Genomic DNA, 17,561 nt, shown 5'->3' with positions numbered 1-17,561 from the left:
CCTTGATTTATTTCTTTGGTCTTCTCGTCGCGTGCCCTTTCTTGAAGGTCTGGCCGTGGTCTGTAGCCACCCCACAACGACGACGACGACGACCACCGCCACCCGCCATCGCCTCAAGCACTGCCTCAGTGCGTTTCTCCTTGCTTGTCATCGGTTGTCCGTCTCGGATATCTGTGCCGGTGTGCTCTGCTGGCCTTTGACACTTCCTTCGTTGTACCTCCCCACACCCACCCACACCCACCTTCCCTCCCTCTTGGTCTTACCTTCTTTACTAGACTTGTTTCACGTCCCTCCTCTTCGATCATCATCATCAACTGATTGCCCTCCACTCATCTCGTCCGCGAGTCGACCTCCACGCCCTCTTCTGCCACGGCACTTGTCGGGCGGTGCAGCTTCGATAGGAGGAAGGGGGAGCACACACTACACACGACGCACACATCTCCCGTCTGGTTCGCCTCTTCGTTTCGTCTGTAGTGGCAATCGCCCTCCCTCACCCGTGCCTCCCTCTCCCTCTTTCGCTCGCCATCACCACTGCTCTAAGTCTGCGCGCGTTTGTCCATCTGTCCTTGCCATCCGACGAAATTCTCCGCCGTTGTTTGTTTTACGCGCACGCCTCGGTGTTTTTGGTTTTTTTGTTGTTGTTCGTTAAATCCGATCCTATCCTCCTTCTCCCCTCCTCCCCTCCCTCTCTCTCTGATTCTCACGACTTCTCCGGCACATACACACGCACGATCAGTGTCCTCCTTCTCCGACAGCCTATCGCCATTCTTCGCAGGAGCGGTCTCGCTGCAGCCCCTCTCCCGCTCCAAGCACATACAGTGAGGGATGCTTCGGCGCACCGGTTGCTGTCTAGCCCTCTTTAGCAGCGCAGGCGGGTCGGCTCCGCGGTCGAAGCGGCCGCACTCGAGCAGCGGAACGGACGCTTCGGCCTCGGAAGAAGCTGCGGCGGCGGCTGGCGTGTATCTTCCATGGACGGCGCGGCCGTGGGCAGTGACGTACCGTGTGCACTACTCGCAGTGGAAATTTGTGGACACGGTGTTTGCGCACCTCGCCACTGTGACTCCAGCCGTGTTGAACGATCGTGCCGAGGAGCAGGGCGTGCGTGACGTTCTCTGTGAGCTGGAGGAACCCGTGGTAGCGCTGCGACGCCAGCAGGCACGGCAGGCGCGACAGCTGAAGAAGCAGGAGAAGCCGTCAGCAGCCAGTGCGACAAGCTCTCCATCGCAGTTGCTCGACTCCGCTTTACAGTGCACGGCTACCACCGCTCAAGCGTCCCCCTCCGGCACAGCGCCGAGTGACATGACCGCAGACGGCGCAGCAACAGCGGAAGCAGCGTGTGCGCTGGAGCCACTGGCCAACAGAGCCGATGTGGCGGCGACACAAGAGGCAGTTGACAGCAACATCACGCTACTCGATGCCAGCAAGAAGGGCAGTCGGAAGAGCAAGAGGGCCAGTCGCAAATCTGCCACTTCTGCTGTCGTCATCTACGAGCTGTAACGCGTCTGGCACGGGCCACGACGTTGTGTAAGGTGCTCCTGTCTCCGTGGTACTTTCCTTTTTCTCTTGCGTCTTAGACTTTGCCCATCATCCGTCCCTCTCCCTCTCTCTTCCTCTGTGTGTATCCGTCCGTGTCCGTGTGTGCCGGGAAGGAAAAGGATTCGGCCTGCGCCCGGCGTCGTGTTGCTCTTGACGTGAAGGCTTCGCTTTCGCTTTCTGTGGAGGCTGTCCTTTTATGTAGGGAACGGTGGTGGTGGTGCCACCCCTCGTCCTCTCTTCCCTCTGCTGCTGATGTGTTGTGCTCGTCGTTGTTGTTGCTCGCTCGCTGTTGTTCTGCCCGTCGTCGCCAAACACGTCACATCCCCATGCCCTACGGATGATGTCACGGGGGCTTTACTGTTGTGCTTTCGCATGTTTGAAACGTGCGTCTGTCGCGTGCAAGTCGCACATAGAGGGAAGCAGTGAGCGCGCCCCTCCTGATGGCGCGCACGGGCGCCTCCAGCACCCTTTTCCAGTTTTTACCTACAGCACCCGGCAGGAAGCGGAAGCAGTGGAAGCGGCGGCTGTGTACTCGTGCCAACATCATTATGCGGTCCCCTCTCTTCCTTTCACATGCGCCTCCGCTGCCCCGATCACTCCCCCTGAAACTCACACACGCGAGCGCGCGAAACGCGCAACGCGCAAGCACCTTGCTGCCGCTGTCTGTCATCTCCACAAGGACAGCCAACACACGTTCGCGCCAAACGATGACGCAGTGCTTCAAGTGCAAGCAGGCCATTGGCACGGTTGTCAGTCGCGATGGGCCGGCGAAGTTGTATTGCCCGGACTGCTTCCTCGCCTACTGCGCCGGTGCGGTGCGCGAGAACGCCTTTCAGCATTGCCTCGTGCCGAGTGACACACCGCTCGCGGTGGCCGTCTCAGGCGGCCCCAACTCCATGATGCTGCTGCGCGAGCTCGGTCAACTGCGGTACAAGACACGAGACCAAATTCGCCGACAACATCTGACACCGCAGCGGCAGGCGCCCGCTCAGGGCGGGAAGTCGCGCAGCACATCCACGTCTTCACCGTCCGCCAGGAGCACACCGTTGGCGTCCAGTCTGATACTGCTGCCGTTCCACCTGTGTGAAGATGAACTCGTACTTCCGCCGCCGCCGCCGCTATCTTCATCGACTCCTTCGCCATCATCGCTGCACCCGGTCAGCGGCCGACAGGAGGCGATCAATCGGGTGCGGTCGACAATGGAGGAGCAGTTCGCCACGCTGCGCAAGTACGTGCAGCAGCAGCCACCGCGGTGGGTCTACCACGGCGAAGTCCCGTGCGGGCACAAGAGGTCGAAGAAGAAGCAGAACGACCCCACTGAGGCAGTGGGGACGGTCGCTGCCCATGCGGGTGGAGCCAGCATCGCCACACCGGAGCCGTCTCACGGTAGTGGTGATGGTGGTAGTGGTTCGACTTCAGCACCGTCGCCGCAGCCACTGCCGCAGCGTCACGCGGGAACGAGTGGTGAGACGGCCGCAGCAACCGCGCGCTTGTTCGCCGCCTCGGAAATGCGCCTGTTTCGCTACAGCGATATTCTTTCGGGCACCTATCTGAGCGAGCTGCGCTACGCCCTGCACGCCAGCCGGCTGTCGCTGAGCGACCGCGAAGCACTCTATGCGCGTGTGCGGCAGCAGACGCTCTGCCGTGCGGCTCAGCGTGTGTGTGAGGAGCACCGCCAGCGCAAAGCAGCAGCAGCAGCAGCAGTCGCCGTTGGCGGGGTGGCACACGAGGAGGGGATTCGCGCGGACGAGGCGCACTGTTCCGAAGAACAAGAGCTCTTTAATGAGCACGTGCCGTTAGAAGGCACGAATTCGAAAACAAGGTCACACTTGCTTCTCGGCAGCAACGCGGCGCGGTGCGCCGCGGCGGCACTCGAGGCGCTCGTCACGGGCGCCGGTGGCGAAGGCGTCGTGCACGGCGCCGGGTTTCGCGGTTTTATGCACGAGGTCGTTTGCCTTCGGCCGCTGCGCACGATGCTGCCCAAAGAAGCGATCATGTACACGCGGATCTGCGGCATTGCCGGCAGCTACACGCCTGCGCTGTGCACTGGCACCGCCACTCGCTCTGTCCACCGCACGCTGGAGCACTTTGTGCTGGCCATGATGGCATCGTACCGCACCATGATCTTCAACGTGCTCAGCACAGTGCAGCGGCTGGAGGTGCACCCCGCTGCAATGCAGGAGCTCGTGCGTGGGATCGATAATGCATCTGCATCTCCAGCGCACGTTAATGGCGAAGGCTTAGCAGAGGCGGGAAGTACGCAGTCGGCCGGAAAGACTACCAGGAAGGCGCTACCAGCTCGAACGGCGCAGCAGAACCGCGATGATCTGCGCCTGGCAGCGCCGCTGCACGTGCACCGCGACTTGCGTGGTGTGAGCTCGAAAGAAGCAGACATCGATAGCGTCATCGCGATGTGCTGCGTGTGCGGCTGTCCTGCCTCCATCACCTCATGCCACCGTGGTCAGAACGCAAGCACGGCGGTGCGGCAGTTGGAGATGTTGGCGCTGAGCACCACAAGCGCAATGACGCCGCGCACGAGCGGGGCATCACCGTCCACCGTCGTCGACGCTGCCTCCGCATCCGAAGCCTCGCCGACGACGGCCGGCTGCTTTGTCTGCTACGCCTGCCAAGGCCTCGCGGACGCTTGGCCTCCATCAGTCTTTGGGAGAGACAGCGCAACAGAGAACGACGAGCAAGCAAGTAATGACAGCACCACCGCAGCTGGGGCGGCGGCGCGCCACGGTGCCGTCGCATCCACGGCTGCCCTTTTTCGGCTGTGTGCACTTTTTTACTGACAGCCCACGTGTTCAGGCTGCGCCGCCCCGCCCCGTCCCATCCCATCCCATCCGTGTGTGCAAGGGCGACACGCCGGCGGCACTGCACCCTCCCTCCCTCTCCCCCTCCTCCAGTTCTCTAAGAGCCGACAAGTAGGATAAGGCAAAGGTACAAAAGAAGGGCAGCGGAGACCACCCCGCTGTTACACTCACGGCAGACGCCTGCCGCCTCCGCCCTCGAGCGCAGGACCCTGGGCGCGGCCCGCTGGGATCAAGACATGCAGTCTAGCCAGGTCCGTGTGGAGTCCGCCGCGCAGCGCGTACCCGACGAGGAGGCGAGGAAGGGCAGGAAGAGCTTGATAGGCGCATGACCCGATTCGGTGGCAGGACGGCTTGTCCCATGACGGCCAGGCGTTAGCGGCAGTGCCGCGGCGGCAGGCGATCGGTGGCTGTGTGGTTGTGCATGCGTATCCGTTTGCTGGCTTGTTCGCGGGTGGAATACGGGCGCGTTGGACCGCTGAAACAATGCTTTCCGCTCATCTCTCCTGGGCTACTTGCACACACTTCCAGTCGCGACTCCGTCTGCGCGTCTGCGGAGGCGCATCCCGTTCTCTCAACTACTGTCGTCCTCCTTCCCTCTTCTCTCTTCTCTCTGTGCCGATGCTCTGTGAAGGCAAGTGGCGAAGCAACCGTATTGCATGGAGAGGGTGGTGCTCGTGTCGTCAGCGCAGTCCATCAAGCACACCCACACGAGCCTTTAGTCGGCCTCATGACGCAGCCACTGCCCTTGTCCACCATCCTGCGGCACCCGCTCGCCTCGAAGCGGTGCATGATGATATTCCATCAGAACGGCGAGGAGACAATGGAACTGTTCGAGCTGCTCTCCCGCTATGAGGCTGTCGGTCCGATCGGTCAGGGCAGCTACGGCTATGTCTGCTCCGCCCGCGATAACGACCTTGTAGAGAGGTTCCAGGCAAAACCGCCAGAGGAGTACGAGGACGCCTCGCTAACATTGGAGGAGCGGGAGGAGGTTTACGACACGAACACCCTCGTCGCCATCAAGAAACTGCGCCAGCTTTTCGAAAACAACCAGCCGCGTATGTGGCTGTGCGCCACTCGGGAAATACAGCTCATGATGGCGTTCCAGCACGACAACGTCATGTCGGCGACGGACTTCTTCATTCCCCTCGGCGGTGTGGAGATGATGACGTACGACTCCATCCTGCAGCTTCAGCACACCTTCGACGGCGTCTACGTGGTTATGAAAAAGATGGACTACACGCTGCGCGAGGTGCTCGATTCCACCATTGTGACGGCGGCGGAGCTGGCGCCGGGGTACGAGACGTGGCTGCGACGTTTGAGGCTGTTGATGGCGAACTGCGGCGAGGTGAACGCAGATGTCAGTAGCACCCCGACCCCTGTGCGGGCATCGCGCCTGAACGTAAAGGCAGAGGCTCAAGGTGAGGACCAGGCAGCAGCCGCGCCGCATAGCAGCACGAAGCAAAGTCGTAGCGGTGGCAGAGAGGATGTTGAGGACGAAGCCGGCGCGACTGTACCGTCGTCATTAGACTACCCAGTCGCAGCTGCAGCAGCAGCAGCAGCGCCAACGAACGATCACGACGCCCCCGTGGCCAAGACCTCTACTGATGGCGGTTTCGAAGGGAAGGGTGGCGGCGACGACGAAGGCGCTCCTGTGTGTTGCCCGCTGACGACGGTCGCCCTCCACTCCCTCACCCGCGACTACCGCAAGTTTATTCTGTACCAAATATTCCGCGGTGTCGGCTACCTTCATCTGTGCCCGGTAATCCACCGCGATCTGAAGCCGGAGAACATCATGCTCGACCGCAGCTACGGCACCCGTATCACGGACTTTGGCCAGGGCCGCGATGTCGGACTCAACGCGACAACCGACTACGTGCAGACAGTGCTGGACAACTGCACCCAGTGGTACGCTGCGCCAGAGACGCTGACAGTCGCCATCAATAGCCCGATGGGCTTCATCGACCACGACAGCTTCCACGGCGTCGATGTCTGGTCCATCGGGTGCATTGCAGCCGAAATGCTGATCGGACGCCCCCTCTTTTACACCACCTCGATGGGCGGGAAGTCCCAGCTGCTGAGCATTTTCCGCGTGCTGGGCGAGCCGTCGGCGAGCGCCATCGAGTCTATCGCCGAGTACCGCGACAAGGAGACGAGGGAGCTTTTCATGAACTCCGTCAAGAAACTGGTGAAGACAGCGCCACCGTCAAACACCATCACGCCGACGCTAGCGGAGCTCCTGCGGAGCCCTTACGGCGACGAGGACGAGGATGAGGTGGGTCTCATCATCGACTGCCTGCGCTGGGACCCGCGGGAGCGCATCACGATTCAGGCAGCGCTGCAGAACCCGTTCTTCACAAAGGACGGGTACGACCCAGTGATCGACCCCGAAGACACGGCCAAGCGCGTGCCCTCGGTGAGACCCGAGGACATATCAGAGCCGGTGAGCGGGCGGGCGTTCTTGTGGAACCTTTTCCTCGAGCGCCATCCGGAGGTGAAGGAGCTGTGGAACTCCCTCGTGGCCAAGCACGAGGAGGAGCTGAAGGTGAAGAAGGCGGCGGCAGATACCTAGGTAGAGAGGGGGTCATCGGACCCACAGAGCATCACACATCTACACAGTTGGTAGCGAGAGGAGCAAAGGCCTTGTTCAGGCCGCGCCTTGCCGTACACGCACGCACGTAGGTAGGTTTGTGTGTGTATGGGGGGTGTCTTCCGATGGCCACTGATGAAGCTGAAACTCAGGAGTCGAAGAGGAAAGAGGGAGGAGGTTGGGCGGGATGGGTGATGGCACTTGATACACGTGCGCGCTACCCTACATCTCACCCCGTGAATACCCCACACTCCGCCTTCGCTCTGAACTCTTGGTCTCTCCCCGCTCTAATGCCGAGTCACCATCACCGTCGCGCTCAACCTCTCGTCCTTGCATGCTCGTGTTGTGTTTCGAGGAGAGGCCTCCGCGCCACAGCTCCCGGCCTCCCTTATCGGCGTTGTCGAGCCAGCACTCTATATATAAACCTATACATATATATATATGTGTGTGTGTGTATGTGTATTGTGAAGAATCTTATCTTCCTGTAGGTTGTGCGCGTGTGTGTGTTTGGGCGTTGTTGTTGGCGGCACGTTCGCTTGCATGGGCGGAGGGCGGAGGGGGTGTATTTATGTGTAGCTTGCTGTTCCTTTATACAACCTCTCTCTCTTTGGCTTAGGTTTTGTTCGGTTGGGCGTCGAGCGTCTGCGCTTGAATCGGGAGGTATAGGTAAGTACGTGTTCCTCCTGTGCGTTGCGTGGCATGCGTGTGTGTGCGAGCACGAACGTGCCCCACGCAGCCGCGCATACACTCTAACGAGTGTGTGTGTGTGTCTTTCTCTCGATGTGGCCCCTCCCTCTCCCTCTCCCTCCCCCTCTTCCTCCTCTTTCTTTGGCTGTACGCTGGCTCTCGCGTCCCTCTTATCCCTCTCACCTCAGCCCCCCCCCCCCCTTCTCCTCCTCCATCTCCTCTGCGTCGTCGCCAACCGCATCCGCATGCAACGACCCACGGGCGTGCTCAACGCTTCTTGTATTTTTATTGCGACGTCGCCGTCACGTGTGTGGGTGTGTGTGTGTGTGTGTCTTGTGTGGTTCATTGTTGTTGTTTTCCTTTCTTCGCCCTCCTCTCCTCCTCCCCTCTGTGATGTCAAACACGCCAACGCGAATTGAAACGCGTACACCGCCAACGATTTCGCCCCATCGCCCAACAAGATCGGAGCAGAGAGGCATCGCCGGCCCTCACCGCATTTTTGTTGTGCGCACTTGTGACTGCCGCTACGCGTGCTTGCTTTGCTGTTCTTCTTCCAACGCGTCGATCCGCAGGTCGCGACGGCGCCACGCTCTCCAAGGGGCCCCACCGCCGCCATCAGCAGCGAATACATCGCTCTGACCTCCCCATATCGTGGGCGCTTGACCCCGTCACACCACCCGAAGTCGCTCGGCATTTGCCAGGGCTGGAGGGGTGCTGCTTGGCCTCCCTCCCACACACAGAGAGAGATGGGGAGGGGGGAGGGGAGGGGGTGCGCTGGGCCCTGAGATACGACGCACGGAAAGGTGTGTCCTCTCCCTGCCATCAGAGATGGTGCGTGATGATGATTACACGGGTGCACCAGGAGTACCTAGAGTGTCAGCGAGAGCGCTAAGCTGCTGCCGGTGCTGCCCCCCCCCCTCGGCCCCCACCACCTTCCTCCGTGCTCTCCATCATCTCGCCTCCTAAAGGCATGCACCTGCCACAGCGTGTCACCCGTGGATGAGTGCGCTGTTCACAAAAGCACCTCCAACTCCAGCTCCAACCCCCCCCCCGCACACGCAAACGCGCAAGCATACATACACACTTAGAGGTGCCGTTCGCCTCTCCTTGCGAAGGAACGGAAAGCCGCTATAGTCATGTTTTGCCGCGACACGCTCTGCGACACGACGCCGGCTGTCATAGACTTCCTCAACGGCCTCTCCACCGCTGCGAGTAAGTCGCCCTGCAGCGGCGACGGCGCACTACAACACGGCCATAACGCGCAGAGCTGTATGCCTGTTATGGGTCATGTTTTCCTCAGCAGTCTGCTCTGTGTCTCGAGGCTTGCACGCAAGCGACAGCTTCTCCTGAAGAGCCTCAAGCCGTCAGCCCTGCCGCCAAGAGCGTCTGCAACGCCGTCGATGGAAGGCATCGCAGTGCAGTCCCCTTCAGCAGCAGGCGCAGGCGATACAGTCTTTGTGCGCCTGGTGCTTTCTCTCCTCGGGCACGCACTGATGAGGCAGGCAACCATGGCACCATGCGCCGCCGCCCCGGGCGACAATGCCTCTCTGCAAGCAGCGCCACTGCCCTGGTGGCCCGCAACCTCCGCTCCAAGTGAGAGCGCGCAAGATTTCGTGTATGATGTGCAGTGCGTGGGCGACGAAGACGACCGAGCCGGCGACAACGTCGGGTTCAGTGAGGAACATGCGCCTGGGGTGGGCCACACACCCTTCACCGCCAGCACAAGCGTTCATTGTCGTATCGTCTTGCGTTCGCATCCGGTGGCCATATTTTCCCCCGCGATGATGAGTGAGTTAACGCTGGACGCTGAGCAGCGCACGTCCGTCGCATCGAGGACCGGGTGCCACGGCGGAGCGCCAGGTGCCGACAGCAGTGAGGCCGTGGATGCCGAAGCGGTTTCTGGCTCGTGCGTTGCGCGTGCCTTGGAAGTGTTCGACGCACGCGTGCGCGACCACGAGGAGGCGTGCCTGCGTCAGATCGCTGAGATAGTAGGGTCGCTGCAGCGGCTTCTTGAGAAGCCCGCCACAGAGGTGCAGAGCCCCGGCGGACTGGCCAGTACAGGCTTTCCTTCTGAAAGCGCGAACGGTGACGCCTCTCGGCTTGGCGGTTGCGCCTCGCCACTTCACGAGTGGACCATAGACGTCCCCATCTATGGTGTGGTTCTTTGCATCGAGGACACGCATGCTACGCGGCTGGAGCGCGTACGCCGCCTCACCACACCGCTGCTGCAGGCGGCGACCGGCTGTGGTAACGCGGCAGGCGGGCCTCTCGGTCCCGTAACACAGGTCCTTTCCAAGCTGCACACCTGGTGTGCTGCATCGACGGCGGCGTCGTTCACCTCGAGTGCGTCCCCTGGCGCTTTTTCGTGCGTCCCCGGCATACGGACTATCACACGCATGCATGTGACGGAGTTGCGCCAGCTCGTTGACAGCCACCTCAAGGACTCACAGACAGCAGCAGCGCGTCTACCAGGGCCGGCCTACCCCGCCACCGTGGGTTACGACGCTTCACAGGCTTTGGCGGCTCCTGCTTGCGTCGTGCACTGCCAGCTCGGCGTGTCACGCAGCCCAAGCGTGGTGATGCTCTTCTACATGGACGTGCTCGCGTCACAGCTGCGCGCGGCTGCCTCGGCAGCAGAGGCGCCCCTCGACATATATCACGGCCTCCTGAACGCGCTCGTCCAGGCGCGTCATCAAGTACGGCCGAACGTCTGCTTTTCCGCGCAGCTGCTTTCGCTCTGGAGACGGTCGATGCAGCTCGACACACCAGCCAGCCCCACGCGAGTCGTGTAGAGGGAGAGAGAACCACCATCACCACCACCCAAGCACAGACACACAGGCGCGCAAGGTGCATGTGCACTGATGGTGGTTTGGTCAGTGGGGGCGAAGCACTGATGCAGCTGTTGCAGGGGACTCCTCGTCCTTGACTCAACGCATGCGCACGTCTATGTGCATGTGTATCCGTGTATCTCTGGAGTATGCGTGTGTGCCCGTGTGTGTGTGTGTGTGTGGACTACTCACCGGCAGTCTGTGTGCCGCACAGCGTGCCCGTTGTCGTTTGAGAAGAGCGGACAAAACAGTGAACGGACTACCGTGAGACAAGCCCGTCCGTTGCTCGGCGTGACGGGCGTGTCGACACGCGAGCATGCTTGTGCGGCATTGATGTGTGCGCGTGTACCCTCTCATGTGCTTCCCATGTGCAGCGATACGCGTTGGTACCTCTGTGTGTGTGTGTGTGTCTATGCACGCAGGAGGCCAGTGTGCCACGCTCATCCTCCTATACACAGCTGAGCACAGTCCCCACTTCTTCTCCCGCCCTACCCCTCTCACCTCGTCCTGTTGGATGGTCACCACCGGCGATGGTCTCTGTGTGTGTGTGTGTGTCTATGCACATGATTTTGCTTTCCGAGATCGCCTGATGCACCCCCGCACGTGCTCGCAACAACAGTGTCGCAATCCGCGGTGCGAGAGTATTCAAAAGTGCAGACGCCGTAACTCATCTATTCCACGTTATACGCGTGCATCCACCTTTTCAGCGCGCAACGAGACAGTCCGAGAGGAGGGGGTGGCAGGGCCGCGTGCGCAGGCTCGCCGCTCGACCCCGCCTCACTTTCACTCGCTCTTGCGCCTCTCTGGTTTTCCTTCAATTGCTCGTACGTTATGGCCACGTTGAAGGTGACCGTCCATGAAGCGCGTGACCTCCCAATCATGGACCGGGCGACTGGGCTGGCCGACCCGTACGTCGTCGTGAAGCTCGACGACATGGAGCACACTACCGACATTGCCCATCTCACCCGAAACCCGGTCTGGGAGCACGACGTGCGTTTCGACACAGCCGATCTGCTTGTGCTGCAGGAGGACCCGCTGGAGATCCGCGTGTACGACCACGACATCATCAGCCGCGACGACATTGTCGGCATGGTACTGCTGGACTGCAACAGCATCATCTACCGCGCCAACCCGGTGGTGTCAGGGTGGTTCCCGCTGCTAGACTCTGGCGCCGGGCTCCACGGCGACATCCGTCTTACCATCCGCATCAAGTTCCACGCAGCCGAGAACCCGCTGGCGCCGGCGCTGCCGGAGCGGTACGTGCGCCGGCTTGACCCCCGCGTCGCCGAGCGTTTGTCTTCGCTGGCGGCCGCCATACCAGGCGGCAACGGTGGCCACGTCCAACACGCGAACAGCAACCCCCGCACGAACGAAACCAGCGTCAGCTTCTCAATGGTGACCTCGGCGACTGGTTTGAACGCAGCGACGACGCAGAGCAGCTGTGTCGCACCCATAAGCAGCAGCGGCAACCACGTAGCAAGCTCTGAGCATAGCCCACGAGGCCTCATCAATGAGCCGTGCAGGATCTCTGCCAGCGGCGTCAACGTGAACAAGAAAAACGTGAGCGTCGGCCTTTCGACAGCTGGCGCTGGCCACCACCATCATCACCATCGCAGGCACCGATCGACTTCACGGAAGCTGACAGGCGCGCGGCGCTTGTCCAAGGCGCCGTGGCACGCCCCCTCGCACAGCGGCGGCGGCGGCACATTTGAAGCGGGCACAGACGTCCCGTCCCTCGCCGGCGCGAGCTTCAGCCTGGCGAATAATAACGTCAGCGCTTCCACCATGAGCAGCAGCGCAAACTTCGCGCGCTACGACCCGTCGGTCTTGTTTGCCGGTCCATCTGGCGCCACAACAACGGAGGCAGCGGTGGCCATGGCAGCCGCTGCGGCAGTGGAAAACTCCGCGATGCCGCTGCCTCTTCCTTCGCCGACGCTGTTTCCTTTCCTGGTGGAGCAGGACTTGGACCCGCTGCGGGCGGCCCGCGTAGACCACCCGACGCTGGCCGCCGAGGAGGAGGGCATATTTGTGTTTAGCGTCTGGCGGCTCGACCCGGCGGTGTTTCGCGTGGAGTCGACGCACAGCATGATGGAGGAGCTCATCGTCAAGGCCGACCCCGAGCACGTGCGTTTCACAAACCTGCGCAGCAGCCGCAGCATCAACGATGCCCGAGTTATTCAGCTCTTCAAACTCAGCGGCAAGGTGCGACGGCAACTCGCGCGCAAGGTGGTCGAGCTGCAATGCAACGCAGTGCTTGGTTACGTGGAGGAGTTCGACATGGAGCCGAACGGTATTATCGTTCGGGCGTACGGCACGCCGTGTGTGGTGTCGCATGTGAAGTACGTTGACCAGCGCGAGATGGAGGCTTTGCTCCGCGGGAAGTCGCGCTACATTCGGTCGAGCATGATGGCAGCGTATCAGGAGGAGTTCCCCGGTGCGTCGATGGCAGCGGCACCACCTCGGTCGCACAGTCCCGCGCTTCCGTCGTACGGCTTGTCGCCAATCCTGAGCAACGGAGGAGTGGGCGGGAACGTCGGCGGCACCTCCACCCCGGCCACCCCATCGGGGCCGACGCAGTCAGCGGACCTCATCGCACTGGGCAACACAATGGCAGCTCTGCCGCTACACCTGCCAACGACCAACGCCTCCTCCACTCCCATGGCCGCCCATGATCATCTGCTGCCTCCTTCCATGTCCGCCTGCTCCTCGCAGCTCGGCACCTCGGCACAGCAGCGGCAGTCTGACCATGCTGTGGCCGCCGCCTCATGGGCAAGTACGCCGCTCTCGAGCAAGGAGGCAGTGGCGCCGACAGCAGTCCAGTCGCCGCGATCAACGCCAGAGACCTACGCGAGTGCCATGGAGACAGGCGACAGAGTTGACAGCTCAGGCGTGCCGCTGCTGTCGCTCGACAATGGGGGTGGCAGGGCGGGCCTCAGCGCAGCCGCGCCGGCTTCCGCTCTAGCTGGGGCGCTGAGTGCTAACTCCACAACGCATCATCACTCGCAGGCTGCCCTCACGCTCGCCAAAAATGCTCAGTGCTCATCTCCGCCCTTCAGCCGCAGCTTCGTGGCACCCTCTGTGGACGCCACCGTACCCATGCTCCCCGACGCGCTCGTGCAGCAGCAGCCGTCCCATGCGAACCTGATGATGCGGAGCGGCCCCACCGACACCGCGGTGGCGACCGTCGCAGCTACCCCAGCGACCGCGCCACCGATGACGAACGCGCTTATCGCTGCAAGCGGCGCCGCAGCTGGTGGCGGCCCGCCAGCGCGTGTCATTATATCGATGCTCACCGTCAAGGACCTTCCCGCCGGTTCTATCCACCACATTGGAGGCTACATCTGCGCCCGCTCCGTGAAGATTGTCTCGCGGGTCAAGTCGCGGCAGATAATCTCGCAGGAACGCGATGCGTGGTGGATGGAGCTGCGCGAGGAGCTGCGTGCCAACGCCCGCGCGTTCCACTGCAACACCGTGCTAGGCTATGAAGAAGAGACGCAGTATCACGAAGACGTCGTTCTGCTTTCCTTGTATGGCACGGCGGTGATGCTGAACATGTCAGCCGCATCGCTACGTGCCGGTCCCGAGCACCTTTTTTCCTGGCAGAAGCAGCGCGTCGCGTCCAAGCGCAACTGCGCCCTTCTGCACCTCTATGAAGGATCACGTCGGAAGGGCGGCCTGGGCTTCCTCGCCGGCGAAGTTGGCGATCTTCTCATGCACCACGTCTGCAGCATCTGCCACAACAAGCCCGTTCCGGACGTGCTGCTGGCTGCGTGCACGCTGCCCGTCGAGCTGAACTGCGAGACGCCACCGCGGCTCGTGCAGGTGGCCGTGTCGAAGCCAAAGGCAAACGTGAAGGGGGTCGAGCTCGCCATGGCAGTGTCGCAGGCGCTTCCCTTCATCGAATTCGCCTTGCACAAGCAGCTTCTCTTCAACCTCCGCCTGCAGCAGCTGAACGCGTGCTTCTCGCTCCGGGTCTCCATCGTTGTCGGGCACGACGCCATTATCGGTATGCTGACAGGGTCGGGCTGTCGCTTGGCGGGCCTGCCCGTGCCGCGGCTGCCTCGTGTGACCGTGGTGGACCAGCAGATCGCGCACAAGGAGAGTGTGGTGAAGCTTCGCGACGTGATCGCCTCACGTCGACGCCGCCGCAACACTGCACACTCCAGCAGCAGCCGAAGCACTTCGTCCTCCTCGTCCTCCAGCAGCTGTTCATCGAGGCCCGCCGCTGCAGCGCAGTCGTCTGCGATGCCAGGCGCCGACGGGGCGGTGCCGGCGCCGGCGGTGGCGGCAGCGGGGCTGCGCGGTGGTGGGTCTAGAGACAACGTTCGTGGCATCGGCTCGACCGGCACGAAGGCGTCCAGCGCCGCCTTCACCGTTCGCTCTTTATCGACTTCGTCAACCTCACACACCGACTCCTCGTCTTCCTCCTCATTTAAGCGGTGCAAGCGGCATCGCCGTCGACGTCGGCGCCATCGTGCGCGCGGCAAGCGCGGGCGAGGCAACCGTGGCTCGTCATCGCCGTCGCGTGGCCCTTCGCGGTCCCCCTCAGAGGCAGATGCACTTCCGTCGACGACGTCTGGAATCGAGTCGCTGCACAGCAGCCAGAGCCGCGACGCTGCGGCCGCGCCGGCTCAGAAGTGGCGTCGACACCGTCGCACGCGACACGCGAGCGCATGTGCCTCGGCTGTCGCAGCAGCAGGAGCAGCGGCAGCTGGCGCTAGCAGGAGAGCTGGCGCCACTCCAGGCTCTCCGTCACGAGGGGCCACGTTGCCGAAGTCACGATCGTCCTCTCCCTCTACTGTGACGTCATCGTCGCGCCCGTACAGCTCGTCCCGCTCCTCGTCCAGCAGCAGCAGCACCAGCAGCCGTACCCTCAGCACATCCCCCTCAAAAGTGTCTTTACATTCTTGGGTGCTGACGGAGTCGAGTATGACGGACGAGGACGTTTACGCGCCGGCTGATGAATGGCGCACAACCAGCGGCGGCGTGCGCACAAAGGCGCGCGACTACGTGGTCAAGATCGACGATGTCGAGGAGGCGGACATGATGCTGGGCATGGTGGACACGACGAACTTCGAGGATGGGGTGCTGCTTACGCTGCCGTACGTGCCGGACAGCGCGAACGCCTTTGACTGGCAGGAACGCATCGTGCTGTACCGGCGCTACTCGCGTGCGTCGGCCTTGCCCTTTGGCGGCGGCGGTGGCACTGGGGCGGCCGCGCTGATGGGCAGTGTCAACATGAGCGGCGGTCTTAGTTCCTACGGCGCCACGCGGAGCCGAAGTGTGCTTGGAGCCAGCGTAATGGGCAGCAGCGGTGCTTACCAAAACTGTAGTGACCCTGCATCAGCGGCAGCCGGTGGAGGAGACGGCATGAACGCCGGTGGGGGTGCAGCAGCAGCCGGTCGCATGGCGCTCACAACGCGACTTCTCAACGAATACTGCGCGGACGCCAAGCGCGCCTTTGTGCACCGGGCATGTCGTATGGCGATGCGCACCGGGCAGCCGCTGCGGCTGCGTGTTGTGAACTTGAGAGTGGAGATGATGTTTGTGCCGAACAGCGCCGACCTGCAGCTGCGACTCGAGGGCTGTGTGATGGTGGCCAGCAGTGCTGGCGCACGGCAGCTTCGCCAGCTCGAGGATCGCGCCTTTCGCGTGTGCATGCATTACACGATGGAGTCCCTGTCGGGGCTGCAGCAATACCAGCAGCAGCAGCAGCAGTATCCGAGTCAGGCCAGCCAGAGCAACCACGGCGGCGGTTCCGCGGCGGGGCAGCGCGCGGCTGGTGCAACTCCCATCATGGCCGTCAACGCTGTCGCCTCAGGCAAGGCCTCGCCTTACCTGCGGTGGAAACCGAACACGCCCGTGCTTTCCCCTCTGATGGTAGATGCCGCGAGCAACAACCTCGTCACCACCTCGTTGGGCGGGCCCGCAGCCGCTGCTGCTGCAGCAGTGCAGACGGCGTCGTCGCAGAACCCGGCGTTGCCGTCGATGCCGCAGCCACTTGCGGCATATGCAGCGAACTCTATGTGCGGCATGCTAGCGATGAGTTCCGTGCTGGCGACAGTTGACTCGGGACCGGCGTACATTGACGCGCGGCGACTGTTCACCACCAGTAACGCACCCTTCTCCATTCCGTACGTGCAGGACATCACTGTGCCACCGCCGCGCGTGTGGAGCGGCGTCGCCACCGCCGTGTCGGAAGACACCGCCGCCCCGGTGCGGCACACCTCAACCTACGCCGAGTACCGTGACAGCCGTGGCTCGCGCACAAACTCGCTGACGCGGCGCTGGAACGCCTTTGTCCGGGCAACCGGGCAGTCCATCAAGAGCCTCGTCGACCGCGCCACCGGCGGTGGCACGGGAGATCGGCGAATGCAGCAGCAGCAGCGGCAGTGGCTATCCTCATCCATTGTGTCGGACGCCTCGGTTAGAGCGGGCGAGGAAAACGGCAGATCGCTCACGTCCGTTGGTGGCGCGGCTGGTGGTCCATCCTCCATGACTGCCGCGGCCCGCGACGCCAACTACTGCAACCCCGCAGCGCGCCTGCCGAAGGATATATCGCAGCTACAGATGTTCATCCCTGTAGTGCTCTTTACCCCGCTCGACTACGTTGCCGGCCGCTCCATCGTCCGTTACCTCGGCCGCCTCTCGCAGCACTTCATCCGCGAAGACTACGACACCGACACCGGCGACGGCCTCAACATGTTCTTCCAGCGTGCGGAGACGGAGATCGTGTGCGTGGTGCAGGCCCTTGTGCGGCTGATGGGTGGCAACGCGCTACTAAAGCACCGCATTGTGTATCACGAGATCTGCGACTCGGATGGATCCGGCAGGGCCTTCTTGTTCGCGACCGTTACGGGCGATGTGGTGCAGGTGAGTGATACCGTGTACTGGGGGAAGCACGCGCAGCCGCAGCGGCAGCAGAAGGACGGCAGCGCGCGAAAGAACGAGAAGGAGGTCGCCACAGGCGACTTCTCCGACGACGGTGACAGTGACGGCGCCGGCAGCAGAAAGGAGTGATCGCCTCTGTGCCGGCGGTGTTGGTGACAAGAGGGACACACACACGTGTCGCGCAGCCGTACACGGCACAGTCGGCGCCGCTCCTCT

General features: G+C 62.4%; 5 protein-coding genes across 5 annotated transcripts; all 5 read left to right on the top strand.

Moving 5' to 3' along the window:
• Positions 1-825: 825 nt before the first annotated feature.
• On the top strand, positions 826-1,497 carry LDBPK_130690 (hypothetical protein, conserved; the record flags this gene model as incomplete). Its single annotated transcript, XM_003859232.1, has 1 exon — positions 826-1,497. One exon carries the CDS (start codon positions 826-828, stop codon positions 1,495-1,497), a length of 672 nt encoding a protein of 223 aa, XP_003859280.1.
• Positions 1,498-2,243: 746 nt separating this feature from the next.
• LDBPK_130680 (hypothetical protein, conserved) lies at positions 2,244-4,331 on the top strand (the record flags this gene model as incomplete). Its single annotated transcript, XM_003859231.1, has 1 exon — positions 2,244-4,331. The coding sequence occupies one exon, from the start codon at positions 2,244-2,246 to the stop codon at positions 4,329-4,331; it is 2,088 nt and encodes a 695-aa protein (XP_003859279.1).
• Positions 4,332-4,773: 442 nt separating this feature from the next.
• Positions 4,774-6,921, top strand: LDBPK_130670 (protein kinase, putative; the record flags this gene model as incomplete). Its single annotated transcript, XM_003859230.1, has 1 exon — positions 4,774-6,921. One exon carries the CDS (start codon positions 4,774-4,776, stop codon positions 6,919-6,921), a length of 2,148 nt encoding a protein of 715 aa, XP_003859278.1.
• A 1,841-nt stretch (positions 6,922-8,762) lies between these two features.
• LDBPK_130660 (hypothetical protein, conserved) lies at positions 8,763-10,418 on the top strand (the record flags this gene model as incomplete). The annotated part of the gene is made up of 1 exon (XM_003859229.1): positions 8,763-10,418. One exon carries the CDS (start codon positions 8,763-8,765, stop codon positions 10,416-10,418), a length of 1,656 nt encoding a protein of 551 aa, XP_003859277.1.
• An 867-nt stretch (positions 10,419-11,285) lies between these two features.
• Positions 11,286-17,474, top strand: LDBPK_130650 (hypothetical protein, conserved; the record flags this gene model as incomplete). The annotated part of the gene is made up of 1 exon (XM_003859228.1): positions 11,286-17,474. The coding sequence occupies one exon, from the start codon at positions 11,286-11,288 to the stop codon at positions 17,472-17,474; it is 6,189 nt and encodes a 2,062-aa protein (XP_003859276.1).
• Positions 17,475-17,561: the final 87 nt, after the last annotated feature.

This window comes from Leishmania donovani, chromosome 13, assembly GCF_000227135.1.
Source record: "Leishmania donovani BPK282A1 complete genome, chromosome 13".
Taxonomy (NCBI): Eukaryota; Euglenozoa; class Kinetoplastea; order Trypanosomatida; family Trypanosomatidae; genus Leishmania; species Leishmania donovani.
This window is presented reverse-complemented; position numbering and strand designations above follow the sequence as displayed.